Source organism: Phocoena sinus, chromosome 18 (genome assembly GCF_008692025.1).
Source record: "Phocoena sinus isolate mPhoSin1 chromosome 18, mPhoSin1.pri, whole genome shotgun sequence".
NCBI classification, from domain to species: domain Eukaryota; kingdom Metazoa; phylum Chordata; class Mammalia; order Artiodactyla; family Phocoenidae; genus Phocoena; species Phocoena sinus.
Window position 1 is genome coordinate 22,383,558 of NC_045780.1, and position 25,272 is coordinate 22,408,829.

Below are 25,272 nucleotides of genomic sequence, written 5' to 3' on the forward strand. Positions count from 1 at the left end.
TAAGGTTGAACAAAGACATTTATTTGTAAAAGCAATTCCCAGTGGAGCAGAGATCGTATCCATAGACAGTAAAGCGGTGATCATTCAGAAGCCCCCATGCAGACATCAGCGAAACCCAGGGCAAAAGCAGACAGCTCTGCTGCAGACAGCCAGAGAGCTACCAATCCTGCCAACTGCAAAGCAAAATGTCCTTTCCGCTTGAGAACACGGATGTACCGAGATGTCCTGTGAGAAAGAAATTTGGTCTGACATCCACGATGAAGTGATCAGGGAACAGTTGAGGGAGCCTTTTTTTTCTCTTCTGGGTGGCTTGTCAGCTTCCCACAGATACCCGGCTAAGAGCTGAAGCGGTCCTCCACCCTCCAGCGGCAGGGGGCCGTGTCAAAGCCCAGCCTGCTCACATGCCCATCCTTATACTCTGAATGATCTGGAAGATAGCTGAAGGAGGAAAACAAAACAGACGGCTCAGACACCAGACAGCGCACAGCTGGAAACCCAGCCCCACTGCGAGCCCTGCTTCTGCTGACCCCGGGCCCTGGACCTGTTAGCACACAGCTGATTAGATATTTCCTAACAAGGAGTTAAGTTAACAAGAGGTCAGTGAACTTCTTTAAAAAGGCGGCCTTGCTCTGTCTGCTGATGGATGCCTCGGGGATTTATGGATAACTTCTGCTAATTCCACCAGGAGTGAAGGCCAGAAATCCCTCAGGCACTGAGAGATTTGGCCCTCTTTCCCAGAATGTTCTGATGTTGCGGGCAGCGGGGGACAGCGCTTTCGTGCAGGCAGGGCACTCACTTAACAGGTCAGCCAACGCTACCTCTTCAAAATGGCTGTGACCTGGAAAAGAAGCTGCCCTTGAACTGGAAGGAAGGCCAGGTGCTGGGAGCAGACACGTGGAGCTGGGCCCCCGGCTGCTGACAACCTCTGATACAAGTGCATCTTCAGGCGGCCTGGAACTTTCTGAAATTCGACTTGAAAAGCACCGAGAGCAGCACTGATTTATTCAGGGCGCCGTCTTCACTAAGTGGACCGAACTCCTTCATGAAGGGGTGGGTAGCCTGAACGTCCACAGACAATTCCTGGGACTCCCTCCCCTTATTCTGGTAAGAGCTGGTTGGATAGCACCCAGCCTGGTTTTGTTTATATGGTTTAAATATGTTCCAGGAGAGGAAGGTCCAACTTCTTTTTCACATCCTCTCCCGATGTGACATATACAATATTGGTCAATAGTGATGGAGACAACCATGATAATAATAGCAATGAACACATATAGAATGATTTTTTTTTTTTTTTGAGGGGCAGCTGGGTATCATGTAATCAAGTGTGAAAACAGAACAAGCACAGAACATTCAGGGGAATGTACCCCTTCTCTCCTTCACAAAGTCATCCCGGAATATGCCCAGGAATGCTGCTTCCTAAGTGAAAACCATAGTGAAATACGCTACCCAGAACCCTCGAGAAACAAAGTGTTCGATATTTTATCAACTAACTTTAGTGAGCACATACTATGTGTCAGGCATCGTGCTTTGGGGATCCAAAGATAATTCACACCGAGGGCCCCGAGGACTCTTTCTTGGACAGTTAGATTTGAAGGGTAGATAAAGCACTCAAGTAGTTGGTTTTTCATAAACTAAAAAAATCCGCATGACCATGACTTTCCTAAATTGGATATACACCCAACACGATTTAATATATCAAGGTTTCATGAATGTTCAGTGTGACCATAATAAAAAGTGATAACTGCTAAGACTCTGCTGTAATATGGTGATAGAGGATGCACAACGTTTGATCTGATCCCAAAATAGCTCCGGTTGGCTGTACTTCTTGGGCTCTCATTTCTGCTTCTTAGCAGTTATTTGGTCTCAATGACTCTTAGCTCTGGTCACATCTCTGGTGCTACTACACCATCTGCAGTGGGCCCTCTTCTATGATTACGCTACCGTAGACTAAGCCAGAAACAAAGGCGGTTAGAACTATGTATAAAATCAAGTCAACCAGTTGTGTGTGAAGGTCGGAAAGAGTCTTCTCTAGATAAAGGAGTTAATTCAACAAGTTGTGATATTTAACTCTGGTTGTGCTCTGAGGTTTTCTTGTCTTATTCTCATCTGGGGGGTGGCTCTTCACGGGAGAAGTTGCTAGATGGATGAGAAAGTACCTCACCCAAATGTATAAGCTTGCCGGAACACGGATGTTTCCACCCTCCTCTACCAAAGCTAACAAGGAATAAAAATTAAATAAACATTCCTGTGTTCTGGCTCCACAGGAGTGCTGGAAGACAGCTGTATATTCAAGCACACTAGGAAAAAAATATTTACATCTACCGTGCCTCAGGCTTTGTTCTTGGGACCAGGAAAACATCCCTAATTTGGACAAACAGGCTTACTTTAGAGGGGAATGCTAGGGTCAGAGGGAACTGGGTTTGAATCCCATCTCTTCACTGAATAACTGTGTGACTGCATGAATAACTTAACCTCTTCGATTCTGTCTCCTCTGCTGTGAAATGAGGACCACGCTGCTTGCAGCGCTAATACAGGGATTAAATGACCTGACATACACGAGGCTCCTCACACATCAAGGTTTCAGTGCATGGGAATCATTGCCATTATTACCGTTCCTATTACTACGAGGATGGCTGCTGCTTCCATGTATGAGCATGAATACCAGAGCTCAGGTGCCACCTGCCACCCTCTAGAGGTGTGAATTTTCGGAATTCAATAAATAGTTCTGAGCCCTGATTTCTCTATTTATAAAACTGTAGATAATATGTAAAATATCTGCCCATAATAGATGCTCCAAAATGTTATTTCTCCGAGATCTATCCGTAGACAAGGAATCATTATCAGTAGGATAGAGGTTAATGAATACGAAACAGGCTGTCCCTTAGTCCATCAGACCCTATTAAGTTAATTCATGACTTCAAAAGTGCTAGGTAATGATAAAACCACTCAATTCTTTTTAAGGAACTGCTGCAAATTTCTCTTAAGAATCTTAGACAAAGTTTGCTGGCCTCAGAGTAGCAACACATATTAAAACAACGTACCTATTTCTGAGTCTGCTTTAAAAACTAATGAAAGATCATTCCTGACCCTAATTGAATCCATGAATTAACAGGTAAAAATTTGACGGTCTTTAACATGTGTATGGGCGACCCTTTAAAATTGAACCCTCTTGGAGAAATTACTTTGAATAAAGTCTATTTTAAGTTCACCATTTGCCTCCACCTCTAAGATAATGGAGAGATGGTTGTGTTTTATGATTCCTTTTTCAATGTCTTTAAGAATTGTATCCCTGTCTTTAAGAAGGCTTATGTCAATGTCAGTGTCTTTAAGAAGCCTTCACCATCCTATACCAATTATATTAACTGTACTTCTATGTGCCCGCCAGTAATGACCAGCCCTACAACCCTGGCCTCCCCGATGCTGACTTTCTGAGGCGGTGAACGGGAAGGCAGCCAAGAGTGGGTTCAAAGTGGGAAAGGAAGCGGGGAGTCTGGACCCTGACGAGTTAATAACTTAACAGAGGGTGAACAAAGCAGAGAAAACAGCCGAGCGGGCAGCAGGAAAGGGGCTGTGGGCAGGCGAGTCAGCAGGGAGGACGGATGCCAAGAAAGGGAAGGAGGGCAGGCATTCAAGGTCAGGGGATCTGGCCTTGGGCAGGTCAGAGGTTCAGGAAAATCCAGGCTAGAGTGGGAACTACAGAATCTGGGAGCTTCCACACTCTCCCACCTGTACAGGATCCTGGTCCTTGGTAACCTGAGACGATCACATCTCTCTTTTATTCAGCCCTTCCCTTTCAATGAAATTCTTAGGGTTTAACATGCAAGAAGCACTTGCAACTCAAAAATCAACCAGAACAACCCTCCTGACTCCATGTCTCCCATCCACAGGTGTCCTCTTCCTCTTTACGACCATTTCCAAAAAAGCTGTCTACGTCCTCACTTTCTCCATTTCCTTACCTTTGGGTTCCACCTCATTCCACTGCATTCTAGCTTTTCTCTTCACTCCAGTGAAATAGCTCTTGCTAAAGGTACAAATGACCTTCCATGTCACTTAATCCAACTAGCGTCCTGAAGGACGCTGCCTCTCATCATACACTCCTACTTACCCTCGCCGAGCGCTCCCTCCTGGAAACTCTCTTCCCTCGGCCTCTGTGACACACCACTCTCCTAGTTTCTAGATTTCCGTCTTCTCTTTGGCTCTTTACACTAAACGTGGTTTATGGGGGTCATCCTAACTCCTCCTGACCAGTAAACAAGAATGTTGAAGTTCTGCAGTGAGCATGGCTGGCTTTCTTCCCTTCATTACATTCCTTCTCCCAGGTGATCTCATCCCGGCCCACAGTTTCAGTTGCCACTTAGCTTTTGATGACTCACCAATGTGTGTTGCCAGCCCCGACCTCTCCTCGGAGCTCCAGACCTACACCTTCCACCACCTAATTGATACCTACACACAAGTGGCTCAAAGGCACGTCAAATGCAACAGGACCTTCTCGTGATCTCTCCCCGTTGCCAAGCTTTGCATCGTCCTCCTCCATCTTGCACGTACACCAAAAATGCCAGAGTCATCCTTGATACCTCTGACTGATGACCAAGACCTGTGGGCATTACCTAATAATCTCGTGACTGTGCGTCTTTCGCTCCATCCTTCCCGAAACCACCCTAGTCCAAGTTACCGTCATCTTTCCCCTGGTTCCTGCGGTGACCTCCACTGGTCTACTCTTGCTACGCCTTCAATCCTTTCTCCGTACTGTAGCTAGAATTATTCTTTAAATAAAAACAAGTGAGATCGTGCCCTCCTTGAGTTTCTAACACACCAGAAACATTCTATTGCCTAATCCTTGGTGAAGCCTCCATGACCTGCATCTCCTGGCCCCAGGCAACCTGTCCAGATTCGCCTTCTCCACTCTCCTCCTCTCTTACGGTAAGCCCTCCTGTTTTTAAAAGCTCCCTGCTCTTACTACTGGGCTTTTACACACGCCATTCTTTCTTTCTGAAATACTTTCCCCACCCTACCCTATTGCCTAGATTTACTTCAAAATTCAGAAGTTATTTCTTCAGAGAAGCCGTCTTTGACCATCTGAAGCAGGAGTTCTCAGACTTATGTCTCACAATCCCCTGAAAATGTTTGAAAACAGGCACTGGACCCCATCCCTAGAGCTTCTAATCCCGTGGGTCTGGGGTGGGAACTGAGAATGTATATTTCTAACAGGTTCATAGTTGATGCTCAGGCTGCTGGTCCAGGGACCACACTTTGAGAACCACTTCCCTAGAGCACACCAGCCCTTGGCATTACAGGCACACCTCGTTTTATTGAACTTTGCCGATATTGCTTTTTGTTTTGTTTTTTCTTTTTACAAATTGAAGGTTTGTGGCAACCCTGTGTGTAACAAGTCTATGGGCAACACTTTTTCCACCAGCATTTGCTCACTTCGTGCCTCTGTGTCACATTCTGGTAATTCTCACAATATTTCAAACGTTTTCATTATTTTTATATATGTTACAGTGATCTGTGATCAGTGACCTTCGATGTTACTGTTACAAAGAGATTAGGACTCACTGAAAGGCTCAGATGACGGTTAGCATTTTTAAATTAAGGTATGTCTACCTTTTTTTTTTAGACATAATGCTATTTATTGCATGCTTAATAGACTACAGTATAATGTAAACAGAACTTTTATGTGCACCGGGAAACCGAAAACTCACGTGACTTGCTTTATTGCGATGTTAGCTTTACTGCAGTGGTCTGGACCCGAACCTGCAATGTTTCCAAGGTTGGCCTGTCTATGCTTTCGCAGCCCTATGTTCCTCTCCTTCAAACATTTTCATGCCTGAAATTTTACATGTTGCAGCGTAATTATTTGTTTGACTCATCTTTCTCCCCCACGAGACCACAAGCTCCAGGAGAGCAGGGATGATTTTGCCCCCAGCTCTACCGCTGGGCCTAAGCTCAGCACCGGGCACATAGTAGGTCCTCAGTAAAAATTTACTGAAGGACTGAACGGTGAAAAATTGCAAACAGCGTGGAGGAAAATACATTTTAAAAACCTCAACTGATTACTCTTCAGTCCTAAAGAATCAGCATCAAATGGTGACCTTGAGATTCAATTGCTCCAAGAGCTCAGTTCTGGAGGGGAAGTCCAGTCACAAGTCGAGAACATAAACCCCTTAAGGCCGGGAGCTGGGCCAGCCCAATCCACGCTTCCCTGGGGACTGCCCCACCCCAGCTAACTGAGAGTGCCCAAAGGACACAGAGATGACACAAGTGGATCCCCTAGGAGACTGTCAGAAAGCTGGAACCCTGCCAGACAACGGGGCCTTCCGAAAACCACCTTTATTGAAAGTAAATGGTGGACGATAAGCGAGATCAAGGGAGTGGCTGAGAAGAGAGATCAAGACAGGCCAGAGGAACATCCTTTAGGAGGATAAGCCGACTCTAGAATTCACACAACTTTGATTATTTTTCATTTAAAAAATTTTAAAAATGAAAGCATTGGTAAGAAAAGTCTGGGCCTTGAGAAAAAAAAGCAGAGATGTTAGGAGATAAGACATCGCCAAGGTGGGTCATTAAGCTCCCTGAAAGAATTAGCACAAAGATAGTCAAAGGCAAGATGCCACTTCCCCATGGCTTCTCCAGAGATGGAGAAGAGGGTAAAGAGAGGGAAGCCAGGGAATAGGTGAGGGCAGGAGGGCACTGTGAAAAGAGAGATCGTATTAGCAAAGAATGGGATGCTCTCTCCACATTAAGATGGCAGACAGTAGAGCACTCTTCCGAGAAGGAAACCATACACAGACCCAAAGGGCCCCAGGGGCACAGGGCCACAGGGCAGAGGGAAGCACATGACAAGCGAGGCCGTAGGTCACCTTGAGGGAGCCAATGGCTGATGGGACATCTTTTCCAGACTGTGCATCTCAGATCCTGAGGCAGGAGTTCCAGAGCAGACGCATGTCCTCAAGCTTTCCTTTGTGGTGGAACGGAAAGGTTGCTCCAGGGCTGCTGAGTTCCTCAAACTTGCGTCTTGGGGCTGTGACTCCCTCTGGGTGTCACAATTTCAAGATAGTTCAGGCAGTCTCCAGGAAAGGCCAGTGCTTATGTGGTCGACCTGCAAACACGGTGAATTCAAATTTGTCCTGGAGCAAGTGTCCAGGACAGAGCAAGGTGATGGAGTACCCCGGTGGCCCAGTCAAGAAGCAGCCCGTGGCTGGGTCGGGGCTTTATCCACCTGGGAGCAGACCGAGAATGGCCGTCCACCTGGAATCTCTGGACAATGCACATTTTCTGGCAGGGAAAGTAGGAGATGTTTTAATGGGAGTTCTTTTCAACACACAGTCATATGCTAGAGGCCTGAAGTTGGTGGAAAATCTGCTCCATGGTATTTTGGGGGAAATGGTAAGAGAGAAGGATAATAGGATAATAGAAAGCAGATGGGTTTGGAGTTTAGGTTTGGGTATTAGCTCTCTTTTTAGCTACGGGATGCTGGTTGATTTCCTCTTTGAACCTCTGTTTTGTGATTTGGAAAAATGAGTACCATAGCTTCTTTGTAGGGACTGTGTGATGAGAAAGGAAAATATAAGTGTAGGACCTGGCATTAGAATAAGGACTCAAGAAACGGTAACCAAAATAGTTGTATGAATAGATTCTGCTCACCCCCATTGGCTAGTTTTTAAAGAGTTCTTTCTAGAAGGAGAGAAGAGGCTCCAGCTCTAGCTGTCCCTGCAGAGGTGACACCACTGACCTCTGGCCGGCAAATCCTGCCCTCTCCCTGTCCAGGTGGGAGCTGGGGTTCCTGCAGCTTCCCCAGTATCTCAGAGCTCTGCTCCCCCAAGTTTTCTCCCCATCACGAAGGACAAAATGTTATCTTTCTTTCCTTGCAAGCATTCAGAATCTTGGTCGGCACCTCGCCAGGGGGGTTGAGAGGCAAGGAGACAGTGCAACTAAGGGCCGTCAACATAATGACAATAAGAACAAACATTCGTAAAACTATTACCGGGACTCCACTAAACGTGTGGCGTGCGTTGTCTCATTTCATCCTCGGGACTGATTTTCATGAGGATCCTAGGAGTTTTCAGGTAGGATCCTATCCCTTTTAAGAATGGACGACACTGAGGCTTGGAGTGGGCGTGTGGGTGAGTAGCTTGGACAAGGCTGCACGGCTAGTAGGTGGCAGAGCCGGGTTTCCAACCCAAGGAGGCTGTCCCTGGAGCCGGTTCACACAGCACTTAGTCCTGTCCCTCCTCCACAGCATCCTTAACAAAACAGCCAGTCCTAGGGAGGGTGGGGCTGTGGGCTCTTCCAGAAACAGAGAGGCCTCCAGTGCAGACATAAAGGGAGACCACTGGACCACCAGAAACAGGAGGCCGGGAGGACAGGAGGCATTCAGGCCTAGCTTAGAACGTCTCAGGGAATCACTTTCCTTATCTGTTCTGAATAGGTTGTCCTGAAAAACGGTCCAGGCTGTGACACGTTATCTCTCCCCAGTCCTGCCCCGGCAGGCAGAGTGCCTACCAGACACAGGAGAAGAGTAGAGTCTGTTAACTGCCAGACAAAGGGAACGTCCCTGCCCAGAAACAGTGCAGCTACTCACAACTGATGGTGCCAAATGAACCTAGTAGGCTCTTTGGGAAAGGCCTTTTAACTCTGGAATCACAGAGGCCAGTGCTGGGCTGGACACAATTTCCTATTTGATGGGCAAAGAGGGTCCAGATGTGTATTCCCTTCTGGGGATGATAAAAAATCAGTATATCCAGCAACACAGGAGGCACCCCTATACACACACATACACACAGATACACACAAACATACACAAACACACACAGACAACATACATACAAAGACACACACAGACACAGACATAAACACAGGCACATGACAGATCCTGCTTCAACCAGAACAGCTTTTCTTTTGTTTCCCTCTAAGATTTGAACAAAGAGGTCTACTGCTCTAAAAAATAAAAATAAAAAAAAATAAAAGAAAGGTCTACTGCTTTAAAAAAAAAGAAAAGGCTAAAACCAAGAGTTTAGCAATTCTGCTCTCTAAATACACTTATTTTTTTCTGATTATACAAGTAATATATGCTCATTGACAAAACTGGAAACTATAGAAAATTAGGAAGCAAATAAGTCACTGGTTAATCCTATTCCCCTAGAGGTTTCCCTTCGATGGGGGATATAAGCTCATCTGTTTCAAGAAAAGCCAGACTTCAAGAATGACTAAAATTCACATAATCTCTAATTAGGAAGTGAGTATCAGGTTCGGCCAGAGAGAAAGAAATGCAATTGAAATGAGGGATAGATGAGGGAGAAGTAGTCTGAGGGAGGGAGGTGGGGTGTGGCTGGTGTGTAAGAGTTTCCCTCTGAGAATCACAGCATGATGGGGATTAAATGGTGGTTCCATTGACCCCGGTTGGAACCTCAGTGACGGATGAGGACAGAGAAGACGGCTCTCAGCTTGCTGCCTCCTGTCCACACTCAGGGACACCCCTGGGCTCAGGAGAGGTGAATGATACAACAGGATCACGAGACACATGTAAGCGCTAACATACTGTCTGGTCAACTGCATGTGAAGGGAAAGACCTACTGTCACTGAGTCCAGGTGCAACTTCTAGTCCAAGAGGAAAGTCAAAAATGCAGAAGACAGTTGTCCTGTGAACGCTGTGGCACTGACACTATAAGATGCGTAGGCCAGGGTTGGGACCCTGCTGTCACTGCCGTGTTCAGGTCAGACATTACTGATGCATAGTGGCAAACTCATCACAGAGCTCTGGGGAGGCCTCCGAACCCTTCTCCACAAGGCTCCTGAAAGAGATGAGGACAAAAGGGAGAGGGAAACCCAGGGCCAAGGGCTGTGGGCACAGCCAGCAGGACGGGCTTCATCCACCGTCCGGGGAAGCACACGCAGACAGCAAGTGTCTCGCGCAGATAGCAGTTGGCGTATCTGTGTGACGGCATCTCTGCCGCCTCAGACGGACATTCCGGGTCACACTTGTCTCTGAGTCTCAAGATAAAAACAAGTACTCTTCAGAAGCTATCAAACAGTTCTCTAAAGAGGCAGGCTTTGAAACCGGGGACTGAGAGTCAGGACGAGCTGCTTATCTGGAAAGAGGCCCCACCGCCTGCAGAAATGGAAGATAATATTTTTATAAAAACGGCCAAGTCTCTAAAAGGGGGGTGTTTAAACCCTTGGGGCTTCAGTGTGAATCTGGGGTCCTAGGAGATCAAATAAAGACAAATGCAACCAGTTAAAAAGGCCCAAGCAGAAGTCCTGGGTCAGGATCTGAACAAGAAAAGTTTCTGGCCTCTTTGCAATAATCATCTGAGGGGACCCAGAAGAGGTATCTGACTAAGAAACAGGTTTTAGATTTCTGATGAAATGTATATAATACTAACAACAACAAGGCTAGTTTCCAAATTAAACCAGACAAAGCAAGATATGGCCCTGAGATGTCCTATCTGGACAACTCCATGTCTCAAAAGCTTTTGCATCTCACAAAGAAAACTTTTTTTTTTTTTTTTTAAATAGCAAAACGGTGGTATATTTGGGGTGCTTTAAGGGAATAAAACTTAGTTTATTTCTCATATGCAACTTAAAGTACAAACCCCTATTCATCGATTTTAGTGCACCTCTGGGCGCTTCCTTTTTCCTGCCTGGGTCGGTCTGAGAGATTCTGATGTTTTATCGTGGGAACATGGTCTCACCCGCTGGGAGTGTTATCACTGAAACTGCTCACACTTCTCCTTGGAGTGAAGAGGCGGGGTCTACAGCTCTCTGGAAGGTCAAGACCAACGTGAGTGGCTGAGCCTGCCAGGTGAAGGCGTGGCCTGGGAGGATGGAAGGCAATGGGAGCCTAAAGCGTCCGTGACACGCCAGTCCCATTCATGGTGCCACTACTTTACGTGAGGGCGATGGGGACAGGGATGGTGGTGACTGAAGCTGCAGGTTTCAGGCGTGCTGTGGGCCAGCACTTACGTCCCTGGAACTATTCAGTACCAGGACAACCTCTGGAGGGGCTTCTCCTATCCCCGTTGGACGGATAAGGAAATCAATACAGAGAGAGTAATGAACTTGTCCAAGGTTATTCAGCAGAAACATAGCGAATCCAGGTTTTGAATCCACATCTGGCGGAGCCCCAAACTATCCTCCCCTCTGAAGCCTCTTATCCATTTACTGCCAGTTGGTCAGTTTTCAAAGAAGCGTCTTGCCTAAGAGACCTTTTGCAATCCTGGAAAGTGGGAACTTCCTTCCTCTGAAGGGGGGTGTATTTAGTACTTAGATAATGTCCTCTGACTGGTTACAACCACGGACTTGGGCTGGACTGGGATCTCGGGGGGTCTCCCTGGTGAGGGTTGGGCATTCCCTGGACATGTGTTTTTGTGCCAGGGGGCACTGGGTGCCTGTGTGCTGTGCCCTCACTGCTGCCCCGGTTCCTCTTCCTTCCTTTTCGTTATCTGGCTCTTATCAGCACCACCACTGCTGGTATGAAAGGCATGTGTGGAGAACAAGGAAGGCCGGAAAGAAGCCGAGAAGGAAGGGGTCAAGAGTCTGCTGTGACACATCACTCCCCATAATAATGGGGTCCCGTAACCTCTTGGAGGTTTGTTAGCTTGTTTTGCCACGTAAAATGGAGTAAGGGTGACCCATAAGTGAGCCTATACTTAAAGGTCAACATTTTTACCATTCTTCATTTTTTCCCCAAAGATACTAGGAAAACAGATAAAACCTGCATTCCTTGTGACTTGCCTCACCTGAAAATTTATTTACCCTAGGTACACTGACAGTATTTCTATAATTTTTATTTTTTAAATTAATTAATTAATTCTTGGCTGCATCATGTCTCCGTTGCTGCGCGCGGGCTTTCTCTAGTTGCGGCGAGCGGGGGCTACTCTTCGTTGCGGTGCGCGGGCTTCTCATTGTGGCGGTGGCTTCTCTTGTTGCGGAGCATGGGCTCTAGGCGTGTGGGCTTTAGCAGTTGCAGCACGTGGGCTCAGTAGTTGTGGCTCGTGGGCTCTAGAGTGCAGGCTCAGTAGTTGTGGTGCACGGGCTTAGTTGCTCCGCGGCATGTGGGATCTTCCCGGACCAGGGCTCGAACCCGTGTCCCCTGCGTTGGCAGGCGGATTCTTAATCACTGCACCACCAGGGGAGCCCTCTATAATTTTTTAAACTGAAGTGTAGTTGATTTACAATGTTTCAGGTGTGTACAGCAAAATGATTCAGTATATATATATATATATATATATATATATATATATATATATATATATTCTTTTTCAGATTCTTTTCCTTTATAGGTTATTACAAGATACTGAATATAGTTCCCTGTGCTATACAGTAGGTCCTCGTTGTTTATCTTTCTTATAAGCAGTAGTGTGTATCTGTTAATCTCCAACTCCTAATTTATCCCTTCCCCCTCTCCTCACTCCGCTTTGGTAACCATAAGTTTGTTTTCTATGTGATACTATTTCTAAAAAAGAACCCTTTGCCCAGCCCACCGTCGATTAGAAAAGTGGGTTTAATAGAGTGAGGTCACGAAAGCAAGAGAATCAGATCAGTGATCAACATCTTCACTACTATTAGAAGATTTCGTATTTTTCCTGTCTGTATAAAGATCTACAAAATGTGAATAACTAACCACATGAACTCAGAGAGGGCAAATGACCTCAAAGGTATCCCAGGGACTTGGTGAAATGGAACTTAAGCCTGGCACACGGGTATATCCTGTTCAAAGGAAAGGGACTCGCTGGACAGGGACAGGAAGGGGTATGTCTGCAGAGGTATGGAAATTCCACCGCAAACTCCAGTGCCTTTTGTGCGAGCGTGACAGGCAAGGACAGGGGTGAAGGTGCTGATGTGCACACTTCAGATGATGGCAGGACGCTAGATGGGGCGGGTCTCTCCTACTTTGTGCTACAAAAGTGGAACAGAAGCGAGAGAGAGCAGTGGTAAGGGGCTTCAATCATCCAGGCACCGAGAGGCTCATTACGTAAAGCAGAGGAACTGATAAAGGGAAGAGTTAGATTTGAGGAAATCGCATTTTTTTAAAACATCTTTATTGGAGTATAAATGCTTTACAGTGGTGTGTTAGTTTCTGCTGTATAACAAAGTGAATCAGCTATACGTACACATATATCCCCATATCTCCTCCCTCTTGCGTCTCCCTCCCACCCTCCCTATCCCACCCCTCTAGGTGGTCATAATCGCATTCTTTTAAACGAAGAGAAGAGATAGGCAGATAACTGAATCACTTGGCTGTACAGCAGAAATTAACACAACACTGTAAATCAACTATACTTCAATAAAATAAATTAAATAAAAAAGATAGGTAGGAGCCTATGGTCTGCGACTCTGAAAAGGGAGGAACTCAGGAGGGAGAGTAGGAGCTGCAAGAAGAACTGAATCTTGACTAATCCCAGAGACGTGGCAACGGGTATGAATCTAAAGGAGCTATTGTGTTTTTCGTGACGTGTTTGGTTTAGAAAAGGACACGGACAAAGATAGAAGGAAGGGCACAGTACCAAGGACGAACTGAGAAGAGTGACACATTTCTGTGAGAACAGAGCTTGGCCTGAGCTGAAGCTTGCAAAAAAAATGCTAAAGTTGGCAAAAAGAAAAAGAAAGGAAAGAAAATAAGAAAAAAAGGGAGCTGGTGGTGGATTATTTTTAGATATGATTTTAAAAAGGAGGAGGTCCATTTCTTGGGGATCATGGTGGCATGTTAACAGAGGATAAAGTTAAGAGGACCCAACTCCCCGTTTGATGTCTAGCCTTTCCATAGAAGCTAGTGGTCTTAACTAGATTTAAAGAAGCATCCTTAGAAGAGCACCAGACATGCAGGCAGGGGATGTAGTATGTCAGTAAGGGGTGTGTCCTTTTGGCCACTTTAAGTCCAAATCTCCAGGCCCTGCAGGCTCCCATCCCACGCCCCTGGACAAACCAACAGAGAGGATAGCAGAGACAATGTACTTGATCCCTGAAAAAACTAATGGAGACTGGGAAGATTCCAAAAGATTGTTGTCAGCAAATGTCCCAATTTACCCAAACGGGGGGAAAGATACAGTTCCTACTATGTGAACCAATAAACCTGGCAAAATTTTAATTAAGACGTAATTTAGGGAAGGTTTTTAATCCCTTTGGAAAGGATGGATATTGAGAACTAGCACAGGTTGGAGAAAAACAAGCCAGACTAAATGACTTATTGGCTTTTCCCCCTCTCCTATATGCTACCTAAGGGCACAGGCCGGAGAGGGCCCCGGTTACTGTGTATCTTGAAGCCCAAAAAGAAAAAAAACAAAAAAACCCACCAGCTCTGTATCTATTTAGTTCCTGACAACAAGGGCTACGTGATGACCGAGCCTCCCAGATCCCTGTGACTGGGCTTTGGCCAGTCTTGAGCCTGTCCTACTATCTCAGGCCTCTGTGCCTTTGTCATGCAGTGTTGTTCCCTCATGTGGAATAACCTTCCCTTTGTCTGGCTGTTTGTCCTTCAAAACTCAGCTCAAATGGCGCCTTCTCTGGGAAACTTTCTCTTCTGCTCAGTATGAGTTAGAAGGCCCTGATATAGTCTGACCGTGTTTTCTGAGATCCACATTTTGGAATCCTAATGTCCAATGTGATGGTGGTAGCAAGATGGGGCCTTTGGGAGGTGATTAGGTCCTGAGGGCGGAGGCCTCATGAATTGGATTAGTGCTCTTATAAGAGAGACCCTACTGAGCTCCCTAGCCCCTTCTACCACGTGTGGATGCCATGTGAGGATACAAGGAGAAGTCTGTGATTGGGAAAGGGGCCCCCAACCGACCACACTGGTACCCTAATGCGACTTCCAGGCTCCAGAACTGTGAGCAATAAACTTCTGCTGTTTGCAAGCCACCCAGTCTATGGTAGTTTGTTCTAGCAGCCCGAACGCACTAAGACGGTCCCTTGCCCACGCTTGCCAAACCCTCTGGGTGCTCTGCTGTCAGAGTGTTCTTTTCCTGGTAGCAACGACATGTTCCTTATCTGTCTCCCCAGTGCCAGCTGCCCCCTGAAGGAGCTTGTATCTCCAAAGCCCGCACAGCGCCAGGCACACCAGGGACCCTCAAGACACGAGGGCTGCTTGCAGGAGTTTTGCTGAGAGGTTCAAAGTCAACCTGAGGGGAGTTGTCCCTAATTGTTTTCTGTGGGCTTCTCCAAATCTAGACTTTTATCAGTGCCTTGGACAAATAATATACTTTCAAGAAACCATAAAGCTGGGAGAGAGAGATAATTAGATGAAAGGCTCAAGGTTCAAGATCTAACAATCTACAGTTTGGCCATAAAGCCTGAAAACGTAGATAACTTTTTTTTTTAACATCTTTATTGGAGAAAATTGAATTACAGTGTTGTGTTAGTTTCTGCTGTATAACAAAGTGAATCAGCTACATGCATACGTATATCCCTGTATATCCTCATATCCCTTCCCTCTTGCGTCTCCCTCCCACCCTCCTTATCCCACCCTTCTAGGTGGTTGCAAAGTACGGAGCTGATCTTCCTGTGCTGCGCGGCTGCTTCCCACTAGCTATCTATTTTACATTTGGTAGTGTATATATGTCCATGCCACTCTCTCACTTTGTCCCAGCTTACCCTTCCCCCTCCCCGTGTCCTCAAGTCCATTCTCTAAGTCTGTGTCTTTATTCCTGTCCTGCCCCTAGGTTCTTCAGAACCATTTTTTTTTTTTTAGATTCCATATATATGTGTTAAGATACAGTATTTGTTTTTCTCTTTCTGACTTACTTCACTGTGTATGACAGTCTCTACGTCCATCCACCTCACTACAAATGACTCAATTTCGTTTCTTTTTTTTTTTTTTTGCGTTACGCGGGCCTCTCACTGCTGTGGCCTCTCCCGTTGCGGAGCACAGGCTCCGGACGCGCAGGCCCAGCGGCCATGGCTCACGGGCCCAGCCGCTCCGCGGCATGTGGGATCTTCCCGGACCGGGGCACGAACCCGTGTCCCCTGCATTGGCAGGTGGACTCTCAACCACTGTGTCACCAGGGAAGCCCCACTGCAATTTTTCACAGTGCTCTGAACTATGCACTGCTAATGCAGGGCAATACACTGAATGCATCATGTAACATCACTAACCATACTGTACATTATTATGTAATATCAGTAAGCCATTTATTATTTATGTTCTTCTACGTTTCCATACTTTATGGCTACTCTGTAGAAAAACAGCTTAACAACCAATAATGAAATTAAAATAGAAATGTTCATGGAGCTTTATATTAGGTCTTTAAAAAAGTCTATTTAATATCTACAGCATGGGGAATATTTGGTTTTATCCATCCATCCATCCATCTAGCCAACGAGATTAACCACTCCCTATGTGCTAAAAACTGTGCTAGTATCTAAAAATTTAGTGGAAGTTAAATACTGTCTTCCCTAAGCTTATATCCTAGTAGAGAGAAATGGATAATAAGTAAGCAAATTAAATAATTTCAAATGTCGATGAGGGCCATGAATAAAATAAAACAATGTGTGATGCAGATAGGGGACAACTTTAGATGGGAGGGTATGGAGATGCATCTCTGAAGCTTGCAGGAAGTTGACGTGAAGAAGAGCTTGGTGGGGCCTGGCTGGCCATTAGCTCTCTGTAAGTCTAGGAGGTGCTGTGATTATTAAAAATGAACTGTAAGACAAAGGATTAATCTCCAAAATATACAAGCAGCTCATGGAGCTCAGTATCAAAACAACAACCCAATCCAAAAATGGGCAGAAGACCTAAACAGACATTTCTCCAAAGAAGATATACAGATGGCCAACAAACACATGAAAGGCTGCTCAACATCACTAATCATTAGAGAAATGCAAGTCAAAACTGCAATGAGGTATCACCTCACACCAGTCAGAATGGCCATCATCAAAAAGTCTATAAGCAATAAATGCTGGAGAGGGTGTGGACAGAAGGGAACCCTCTTGCACTGTTGGTGGGAATGTAAATTGATACAGCCACTATGGAGAACAGTATGGAGGTTCCTTAAAAAACTAAAAATAGAACTACCATACGACCCAGCAATCCCACTACTGGGCATACACCCTGAGAAAACCATAATTCAAAAAGAGTCATGGGGCTTCCCTGGTGGCGCAGTGGTTGAGAGTCTGCCTGCCTATGCAGGGGACATGGGTTCGTGCCCCGGTCCGGGAGGATCCCACATGCCGCGGAGCGGCTGGGCCCGTGGGCCATGGCCGCTGAGCCTGCGCATCTGGAGCCTGTGCTCCGCAACGGGAGAGGCCACAGCAGTGAGAGGCCCACATACCACAAAAAAAAAAAAAAAAAAAGAGTCATGTACCACATTGTTCATTGCAGCTGTATTTACAATAGCCAGGACATGGAAGCAACCTAAATGTCCATAGACAGATGAATGGTTAAAGAAGATGTGGCACATATACAGAATATATTACTCAGCCATAAAAAGAAATGAAATTGAGTTATTTGTAGTGAAGTGGGTGGACCTAGAGTCTGTCATACAGAGTGAAGTAAGTCAGAAAGAGAAAAACAAATACCGTATGCTAACACATATATATGGAATCCAAAAAAAAATTGGTTCTGAAGAACCTAGGGGCAGGATAGGAATAAAGACAGACGTAGAGAATGGACTTGAGGACACGGGGAGGGGGAAGGGTAAGCTGGGACGAAATGAGAGAGTGGCATGGGTTTATATATACTACCAAATGTAAAATAGATAGCTAGTGGGAAGCAGCCACATAGAACAGGGAGATCAGCTCGGTGCTCTGTGATCACCTAGAGGGGTGGGATAGGGAGGGTGGGAGGGAGATGCAAGAGGGAGGGGATATGGGGATATGTGTATACATATAGCTGATTCACTTTGTTATATGGCAGAAACTAACATAGATTGTAAAGCACTTATACTCCAATAAAGATGTTAAATAAATAAACTGTTTGGGGCATATTAATAAAAGGAGGGTTATGAGACAAAAAGCAGGGACAGACCTACTATCTCTGTAGCAGTTGCACCATTTCTAGACCAACTTCTGCAGTTGCAAACGCAATACTTTAAGAGAGTCATGGCATGTACGGAAGGGTCTAGAAACTACATCTTATGAGGACAAGGATGAGAGAACTAGGGAAGTTGAGTTTGCAGAAGGAGTCCCTAGGCAGTCATCTTGAAAATATCCGAAGGGTCAAGACGTTCAGAAGCAAAAGAGTCTAAGCTGTGTGGTTTTCGGTGTCCACACCTGAACTACCGAGGAGACACCACAGTGTGGTTCAAAGGAGGGGAGATGTTTCCAATAGAATCAGAGCTGCACAGAAATGGGGTAGGCTTTTTAAAAATTTTTTCGGTACGCGGGCCTCTCACTGTTGTGGCCTCTCCCGTTGCGGAGCACAGGCTCCGGACGTGCAGGCTCAGCGGCCATGGCTCACGGGCCCAGCCGCTCCGCGGCATGTGGGATCTTCCCAGACTGGGGCACGAACCCGTGTCCCCTGCATCGGCAGGCGGACTCTCAACCACTACGCCACCAGGGAAGCCCTGGGATAGGCTTTTTGAAGGAGTGAGCACTCCTGAAGTATTCCAGCAGTGGCTGGGTAAACTCTATTAAAGATGAGGGATCTCTGTGTTGGACAAAAGACTCCCTTTGAGGACACATCTTTAGGGATGGTGTACACTTTCGTTTCTTGGAGTGGAAGATCTTCTCTCATGTTGGAATCAACTTTAAAAAATTGAGCCTTGGGGCTTCCCTGGTGGCACAGTGGTTGAGAGTCCACCTGCCGATGCAGGGGACATGGGTTCGTGCCCCGGTCCAGGAAGATCCCACATGCCGCGGGGCAGCTGGGCCCGTGAGCCATGGCCGCTGGGCCTGCGCGTCCGCAGCCTGTGCTCCGCAACGGGAGAGGCCACAACAGTGAGAGACCCACGTACCGCAAAAAAAAAAACAACAAAAAAACTGAGCCTCACACAAAGGCTTGTTTGGCAATAGTGCCAAGACCATCGGATCCCTCCTTCCTCCTAAGAGCTTTCATTTCCTTGCAAGAGTGGTCTCCTAAAGGTCAGAGGCACCTTTAGTCATGGGCGTCTCTTGCCATTGGGGAGGAATGACGTCTTCCTGGGAGTTCTAGATCTTTGCAGGAAGATGTGTACTCCTCACCTTCCCTGCCCTCAGCAACAGTGAGGAGATGGAGGATGGGAACATCTAAAGACCTACCTTGTTGATAGAAGTGACCTCCACTCACCAGTACTTCAGAGACCCAACCCATGGGGACCAGGAATTAAGTCAAGGCTCCCAATTACAGAAGTCAACTAGAAACAACTGCATGATCCTTCTGGTCAAGTCTGCACTGTGTGTGTGTGTGTGTGTGTGTGTGTGTGTGTGTGTGTGTGTGTGTGTGTGTGTAAAGCTCTCTTAACTTGCCACCTTCCAGTATCAGGTGACTGCATCTTGAGGCTCAGGTCAAAGGCTCTGTTTTACCCAGCACCTCTGCAGAGCTTCCCTTAAGGCCTCTCCTCTCTGGATGTGGATTATCTCAGGCAGACAGGTGCTCCGCTTTCTGTTCCAAATGCCCTCTTTAGGTTAGGTCTTCAGAGAAAGCTTTAACTGAACTCTGAAGTGTAGCCAGCCAAGTTAATTGCTCAGTGTAGTCATTTTATGATTATGACTTGAGAGCACATCAGTTCTGTCTCTACTCTGTTTGCTGGGATGGCAGTGAAATCAAAACGTGTTAAGATGAAGGCTTTGGGCGGCAATTAACTTGAATCCCAGACCAATATAGTTTTTGTCTATTTACCTTGAGAATAAAACATGTGTTTTTATAGGACAAAGGAGACCATGGGATATAAGGGCAGCGAGAAACCCATACCTGAGCCGCAGACAACAAAAACAAACAGTGCCAACAGCCATGGTCCCACAGGATATTTCTCTTCTTGCGGCCTCTGAAAGGGAATGGGAGAAAGTAAGATTAGCTTCATTCATTCAAGAAGCATTTACTGAGTATGGCTAGTCACTAGACACCTCTGTGAATGAGACAGACCCAGTCTCAATGCCAGCGGGCAGATCTAGATGAACAAAGTCAATTTTAAGGGATCAAGATTGGTTTGGAAAAATTCATCAATGACCTTACTTAACACCCCTGTAATTCAATGAACTGGGTGGTTCTTAAATATTCTGGGGACCGATGAGGTATAAATACACAAACCAATACAGTGATTAGGGAAGCCAAAAATGATATTACTAATCATCGTTTCTGTTGGCTGAAAGCACACTTCATGCCAGGCACTCTAGAAAGCAGCCAACAACCACGATCTCTAGCACTCACAACTCCTCGCAAGGCCAGTATTGTCATCTCCATCAACGAGCCTCCATCTGAGGCTCAAGGTTTGCTAACTGGGACAGCAGCTGGGATTCACATTTAGGTCTCCCTCTTCACGGAGCCAGGGGATTTTCCTCCAACAGATTCATCTTGAATTCCTGCATCCGTGGCTTCCAAGCCGGGTTACAGAGCACAGCCATTTTCTCAAAACTTTCTAAGTGCTAAAAACCTGGGAAGCCACTGCAGTGGAAACCCTGGGAACAGTAGACGCACCGCAGCAGCTGTGTATGGAGATGAGGGGAGCGGCGTTTTGTAATAAACCTCCTAATTCTTAGTGACGCTTATGCTTGGGAGAAATCTCAGCATCCCCGGGAAGCATAAGGGGACCGTGGTCCCCACACGGACCAGCCCTGCATACTGCCTGCTCTTCTCAAGCCAAAAGCACAGACGTCAGAGGAAGGTCCCTCTGCAACTCCTCTGGGTCTGTGCACAGGTAAGGCTTGGTCCTTACAAGCAAATCAATCAATGGAAAACCATTATTTTCTGAGAAAGGCATCTGAAAATGTGGGGAATTTCTCAAGTGAAAAGGGAAAAGGTAGAGTGAAGAAAAATGAAGAACTCACTAGATATTCCCTCATTGACATGAGCCCAAAATAGGCTGTGGCCAACATAGGTTAAAGAACTTATTTTATCATAGACAAGGCAACAGTTCTGCGGTTCTCAGCTTACCTGTTCCATTCTTAGAGAGCCTTCTCTCTTCTACCTCAGTTGAGCTCACTTGGCACTTAAATCACCAAGTACTTTTTTTTAAGATAGCATTTATCACAGTTTGTATCTCGATGTTTATTCTTGTGATACTGTGTTTGATGTCTGTCTTTCCACAGACTGTAAGCCCTGCAAGGGCAGGCACTGTGTCTCTTTCATATATCAATGTATAGCAACGTCTGGCCCAGAACTTAAATACAATAGATGCTTAATAAATGTTCTTCGAAGAATGAATAAGCATACAAGCCCCACTAAATAGGATGTCTTAGGTCCGCTAGCGTAAAGAAAGGGTCTAGGAAGGATATTGGCTCCTTTAATACTCCCCAATTGGTGACAGGGTTATTCCAGCATTTCTCTTACTAGAGAAGTATGGATTAGTGTCAGTGGCAGGTAGAATCTAAGGATTAAGACCATTCACTTCTCCGACCTTGACCACTTGTATCTACCAACACTCTTGTATGGTGGCAAATCTCACTGCAAGGGAATACATGGTTTCTTTTGACTAGAAGAAAGACAAAATCAGTCTTAAATAATTGCATAGGATAACTTTAATCAGCATTTGTACTGTGTCATTCTTTGGCACTTAAGACCAAGTCAAGATCAGAGCAAGTAAATAATAGAGGTATTAAATAAAGTTACCTGAACAGAGTGTGACATTCACCCCTCTGCCCCTTCGCCAACTTCCTAATCACTTGTGATAGTTGACCAGAAACAAATTCTGTTGCTGTCATCCCACTGATGCTAAACGAAAAAATTCATCTAGTTCTATCTCCAGCAGAGTCAACAAGTGAATCCAGGAGCCTGTGGATGGATTTTTGGTCTCACGCAGTTACCAAACGGAATCATTTATTTTTTCCTTTGCAGAAAAACTCAAATTATCAGGACACAGGGCTTGCATCCTGATAACACAAAATCCTTTTTGATGACATTCCACAGTGAATCCATATTATTTGTGGACTTTCAGAGCTCAAGAACTCCTTGGCTGGTCACGATACCAATATATCGTTTTTTTGAGAGCCTTGAGTTACTTTTTTGGGGAAGCAGTGCCCAGCACAAATCTTTTGGGACAATTCACCTAAGCCTGAATCTGCTGCTGGGAAAGGTAAGAAAAGCAGTAGAATCATGCAAATGACATGGTTCATGTCCCACAGGAAGTTGTCACTCCCTGGGCTCCAAAATGCAGAGGATGGCTTTCCCTGTGATAAGATACCAGCAGGGTAACTCAAAACTCTGAAATTTAAATCGCCCTTTCATTCTGAAGAAGTTACTACCGTATAATCATGAAATGATTATTCCATTTCTGTTACCTGGGAGAACAGTATTGATTCACTACATAGCTGTAAGCTGATAATGAAATACCCAAGCATCTATATACAATTAAAGGAGTTTATTTCTGAACAATTATTCTGAATTTTCTGTTAGAATCTGCTCACGTGTCTGCATTTACTGAATTTCATTCTGAACAAGTTACCCCTTACAAGTTACTTCCTTCAAAGTATAACCATGTTTGATCTCTAATTAGGAAAATGAGATTTAAGATTTAAAGTGTTTCTTTTTGAAAGAGAATTTCATTTTTCTTTTTGGATACTGATCCATTTACAATAAAGTTAACCAAAAAGCCTTTCTAACCAAGGGAAAATAAACATACATTGTGGCTTGGTTTGGAAACCTTTCATTACAAAGTTAGTAGGACCATTTAGAAACACTCATAGGCGCCAGGCACTTCTGAAGGGCCCACTCCATGGTATATCAGAACCTATTAAAAATCCATTCAGACCATACATTAAACATAATTTGAAAATATCCCTGAAAGTTAAGTTGAACTGCAGTCAAGTTGACTACATTTCCTAGATATTTAAACAGCTTTTCCTCCAAATTTTCCATTTTCTTTTCTTAGTTTGGAGCCAATCATTTTTGTTTCAGGTACCAAACATTTTCTAGTGGTCTTGAGAAGCTAGAAGTGGCAGACACTGACTTTATCGAGCCCAATGGGTAAAACAGCTCTGCAAAGCAGTTTCTGTTTTGTTGTTACTTCTGCAGTCAGATCAGTTGTCAACTGAGGAGAATTAAGTGACCTCTGTTTTTTCAGTTCACTAAAAGGAACCACACGACTAGAAATTTTCAGTAAATCAGCTAGTCTGTATGATATCCTGGGAAGAATTGAGCTCCTAGGGATATAATCCCCGAATACTTTAACATCCTGCAGTAGAGATTGCAGATCCAGCTTTGTGCTCAGTTAAGCAAACCAGCTTCATGCCTTTGGCTAAAAGCAACTGCCTCATCAAGGCTGCAAGCTCTTCCAGCCAAACCTCAAGTTTCAGCTGAACTTCCATTGAAGTGTCTGGGATAATAGATTCCATGCGCCTTTGCTCATACACTTGGAGACCAGCTCTACTCAACAACTCATCCGAGGGCTGCCTCTGAATGTCCAGGATCATGGGCCTGGCAATTTCTGTTGAAGATCATTTGCTTTCCTAAAAACAAACAAACAACACACACACACAAAACCCTGTACTTAAGGCACAGATTTTACATAAGCATTGTTATAAAGCTTTAGTCTATGGTTTTGGAGGTGCAGAATGCCTGGCAATAAGCTAGTCTCTAAAGTTCTGGAACATACTATCAGGTTGAGACGGAATTGACGAGGTGAACAAGGGGAATGTTGCTTTTAAACTTTCGCCGAGTGGTGCGGGGCCTCACTGGAGAAGAGGCCGAAGAGGAGGATGGAGGGAAATACCGGCTGAATAGCATCCCTAATCCCCAATTTATACACGGAGACCATTACAAAGGGGCAGGAAAGAAAACCTTATCTTGGTGTGTTTGCTGGGGATGGAGGGCAGGGGATGAAGCCTAGGAGGGAGACGTGGCAAAGGGCCTCTCTTCACTCATTCATTCATTCAACAAAACCGAGCTAGCACCTACTAGGTTCCAGGCCCCCGGCGTCAAGCAGTTGGTTTAACTGTTCCCTGAAGGATGTGACTTTCGTCTTTCCCGGAGACAAAGGCCCAGTTCTCTTCTGGGGAGGCCCTTCTGCGCCTCCGCGGTAGCCCCAGCAGAAGCTCCCAGAGGGGCCACGGCCAACCAGGGCCCTTTCCGCTCAAGCGAGCACAAGTCCGCGCCGCGGGGAGCCCGGCCCTCAGCGCCCACCGTGCGGGACCCCGCGGGAGGGGCAGCCCGGGGCGCTGAGGAGGGGGAGGCTGGCCCCGCGCCCGCCCAGCCCGGGCCCGGCCCCACGCCGCCCGGTCAGCGCCGCCCCCGCCTTACCAGGGTTTTGGCTACATTCCCCCTCTGGGTGATGTTTTTGCTGTGCTTCTCGTTAGCCATCCGGATGCGCTGTTTGGCCACCATGGCTCGGGCGCTAGGAAATGCTCTCGACTCCCACCTGCAAGGATCCTCCCCCACGTGAGCCCCCGACAGGGCCGAGCGCGTCCCGCCGGCCCCGGGCGCTGCAGGTGGCAACGCGCGGCCCCCGAGCCCCGCGCACCCCGCTCCCCGGCCCCCAACGAGCCGGCTCCAGAGAGAGGCCAGAGCCCGGACGGAAGTAATCTTTCATCTCAGGAAACCCTCTCCTACTTCCTCGCCATCCTTCCGGTCCCCCCAGCTACCTAACCAGCGCGGCCCCGAGGCGGGCGCTGCGGCGCGTCCTCCCCGCACCTGGTGGCCGGAGGGCAGCGCGCCGAGCGGCTTGGGCCCCGGGGCCCCAGGGGTGTCAGGATCCAGCGGCCGAACGCGGCGGTGCCGAGGGCTCCGGCGGCCGCGGGCTTTGTGCGCTCATAACAGCCGGGGGCTCCTCGGGCCGGGACCCACTGGGTGCCGGGGAGGAGAATGGGGTGGCCGCGCTCCGAGCAGGGTCGCGCTGTTTCCCCCGCACCGCTGCCCCCTGGCCGAGGGCTGGGCTGGAGGTGGCGGCCCGGGGTCCTCAAAAGACAAGTTGAACAAGGACAGGGCTGGGCCCGCTCTGTTGGGGGACAGTCCGAAGGAGCCTCCCCTTAAGGGGTCTGGGCAAGGCCACTGCAGGAGCTTTCTCAAGTGCTGCGAAAAGGGCCGGATCTCCCCGGGGATGGGGATAAAGGGGGTGTGGGGATGGAGTTGGGACAGGTCTTCCTCCCTGGGTGATTGCGTGGGTTACACGGAAGACGGGCCAGCGCCACATCTGAGTGAAAAGTGGAGGAAGACCTTAGGCCTGCCGCCCAGGCGGGATTTGGTGATTGCCGACTGGAGGTGGGTCGCTTTGA

General features: G+C 46.7%; 1 protein-coding gene across 4 annotated transcripts; it reads right to left on the reverse strand.

Moving 5' to 3' along the window:
• On the reverse strand, positions 1-24,772 carry SERP2 (stress associated endoplasmic reticulum protein family member 2). 4 transcript variants are annotated; one of them, XM_032611383.1, is made up of 5 exons: positions 24,692-24,772; positions 24,302-24,419; positions 19,823-19,895; positions 6,861-7,275; positions 17-438 (listed from the first exon to the last, which is right to left on the reverse strand). In XM_032611383.1, exons 2-4 carry the CDS (start codon positions 24,383-24,385, stop codon positions 7,181-7,183), a joined length of 252 nt encoding a protein of 83 aa, XP_032467274.1. In that variant the 5' UTR covers positions 24,386-24,419; positions 24,692-24,772; the 3' UTR covers positions 17-438; positions 6,861-7,180. The 4 variants fall into 4 exon arrangements, with proteins under 4 accessions (XP_032467276.1, XP_032467274.1, XP_032467277.1 ...); XM_032611386.1 differs by lacking the exon at positions 24,692-24,772 and having other exon boundaries at positions 6,861-7,099; positions 24,302-24,484; XM_032611385.1 differs by lacking the exons at positions 6,861-7,275; positions 24,692-24,772 and having other exon boundaries at positions 1-438; positions 24,302-24,566.
• Positions 24,773-25,272: the final 500 nt, after the last annotated feature.

Coding starts and splice junctions, on each gene's coding strand:
- SERP2 (XM_032611383.1), bottom strand. CDS start 24,385: ATGGTGGCCAAACAGCGCATCCGGATGGCTAACGAGAAGCACAGCAAA. Junction 19,896..24,301: donor GGAATGTAGCCAAAACCCTG/GTAAGGCGGGGG, acceptor ATTCCCTTTCAG/AGGCCGCAAGAAGAGAAATA. Junction 7,276..19,822: donor TTTTGTTGTCTGCGGCTCAG/GTATGGGTTTCT, acceptor TTTCCCTGCCAG/AAAATGTGCATTGTCCAGAG.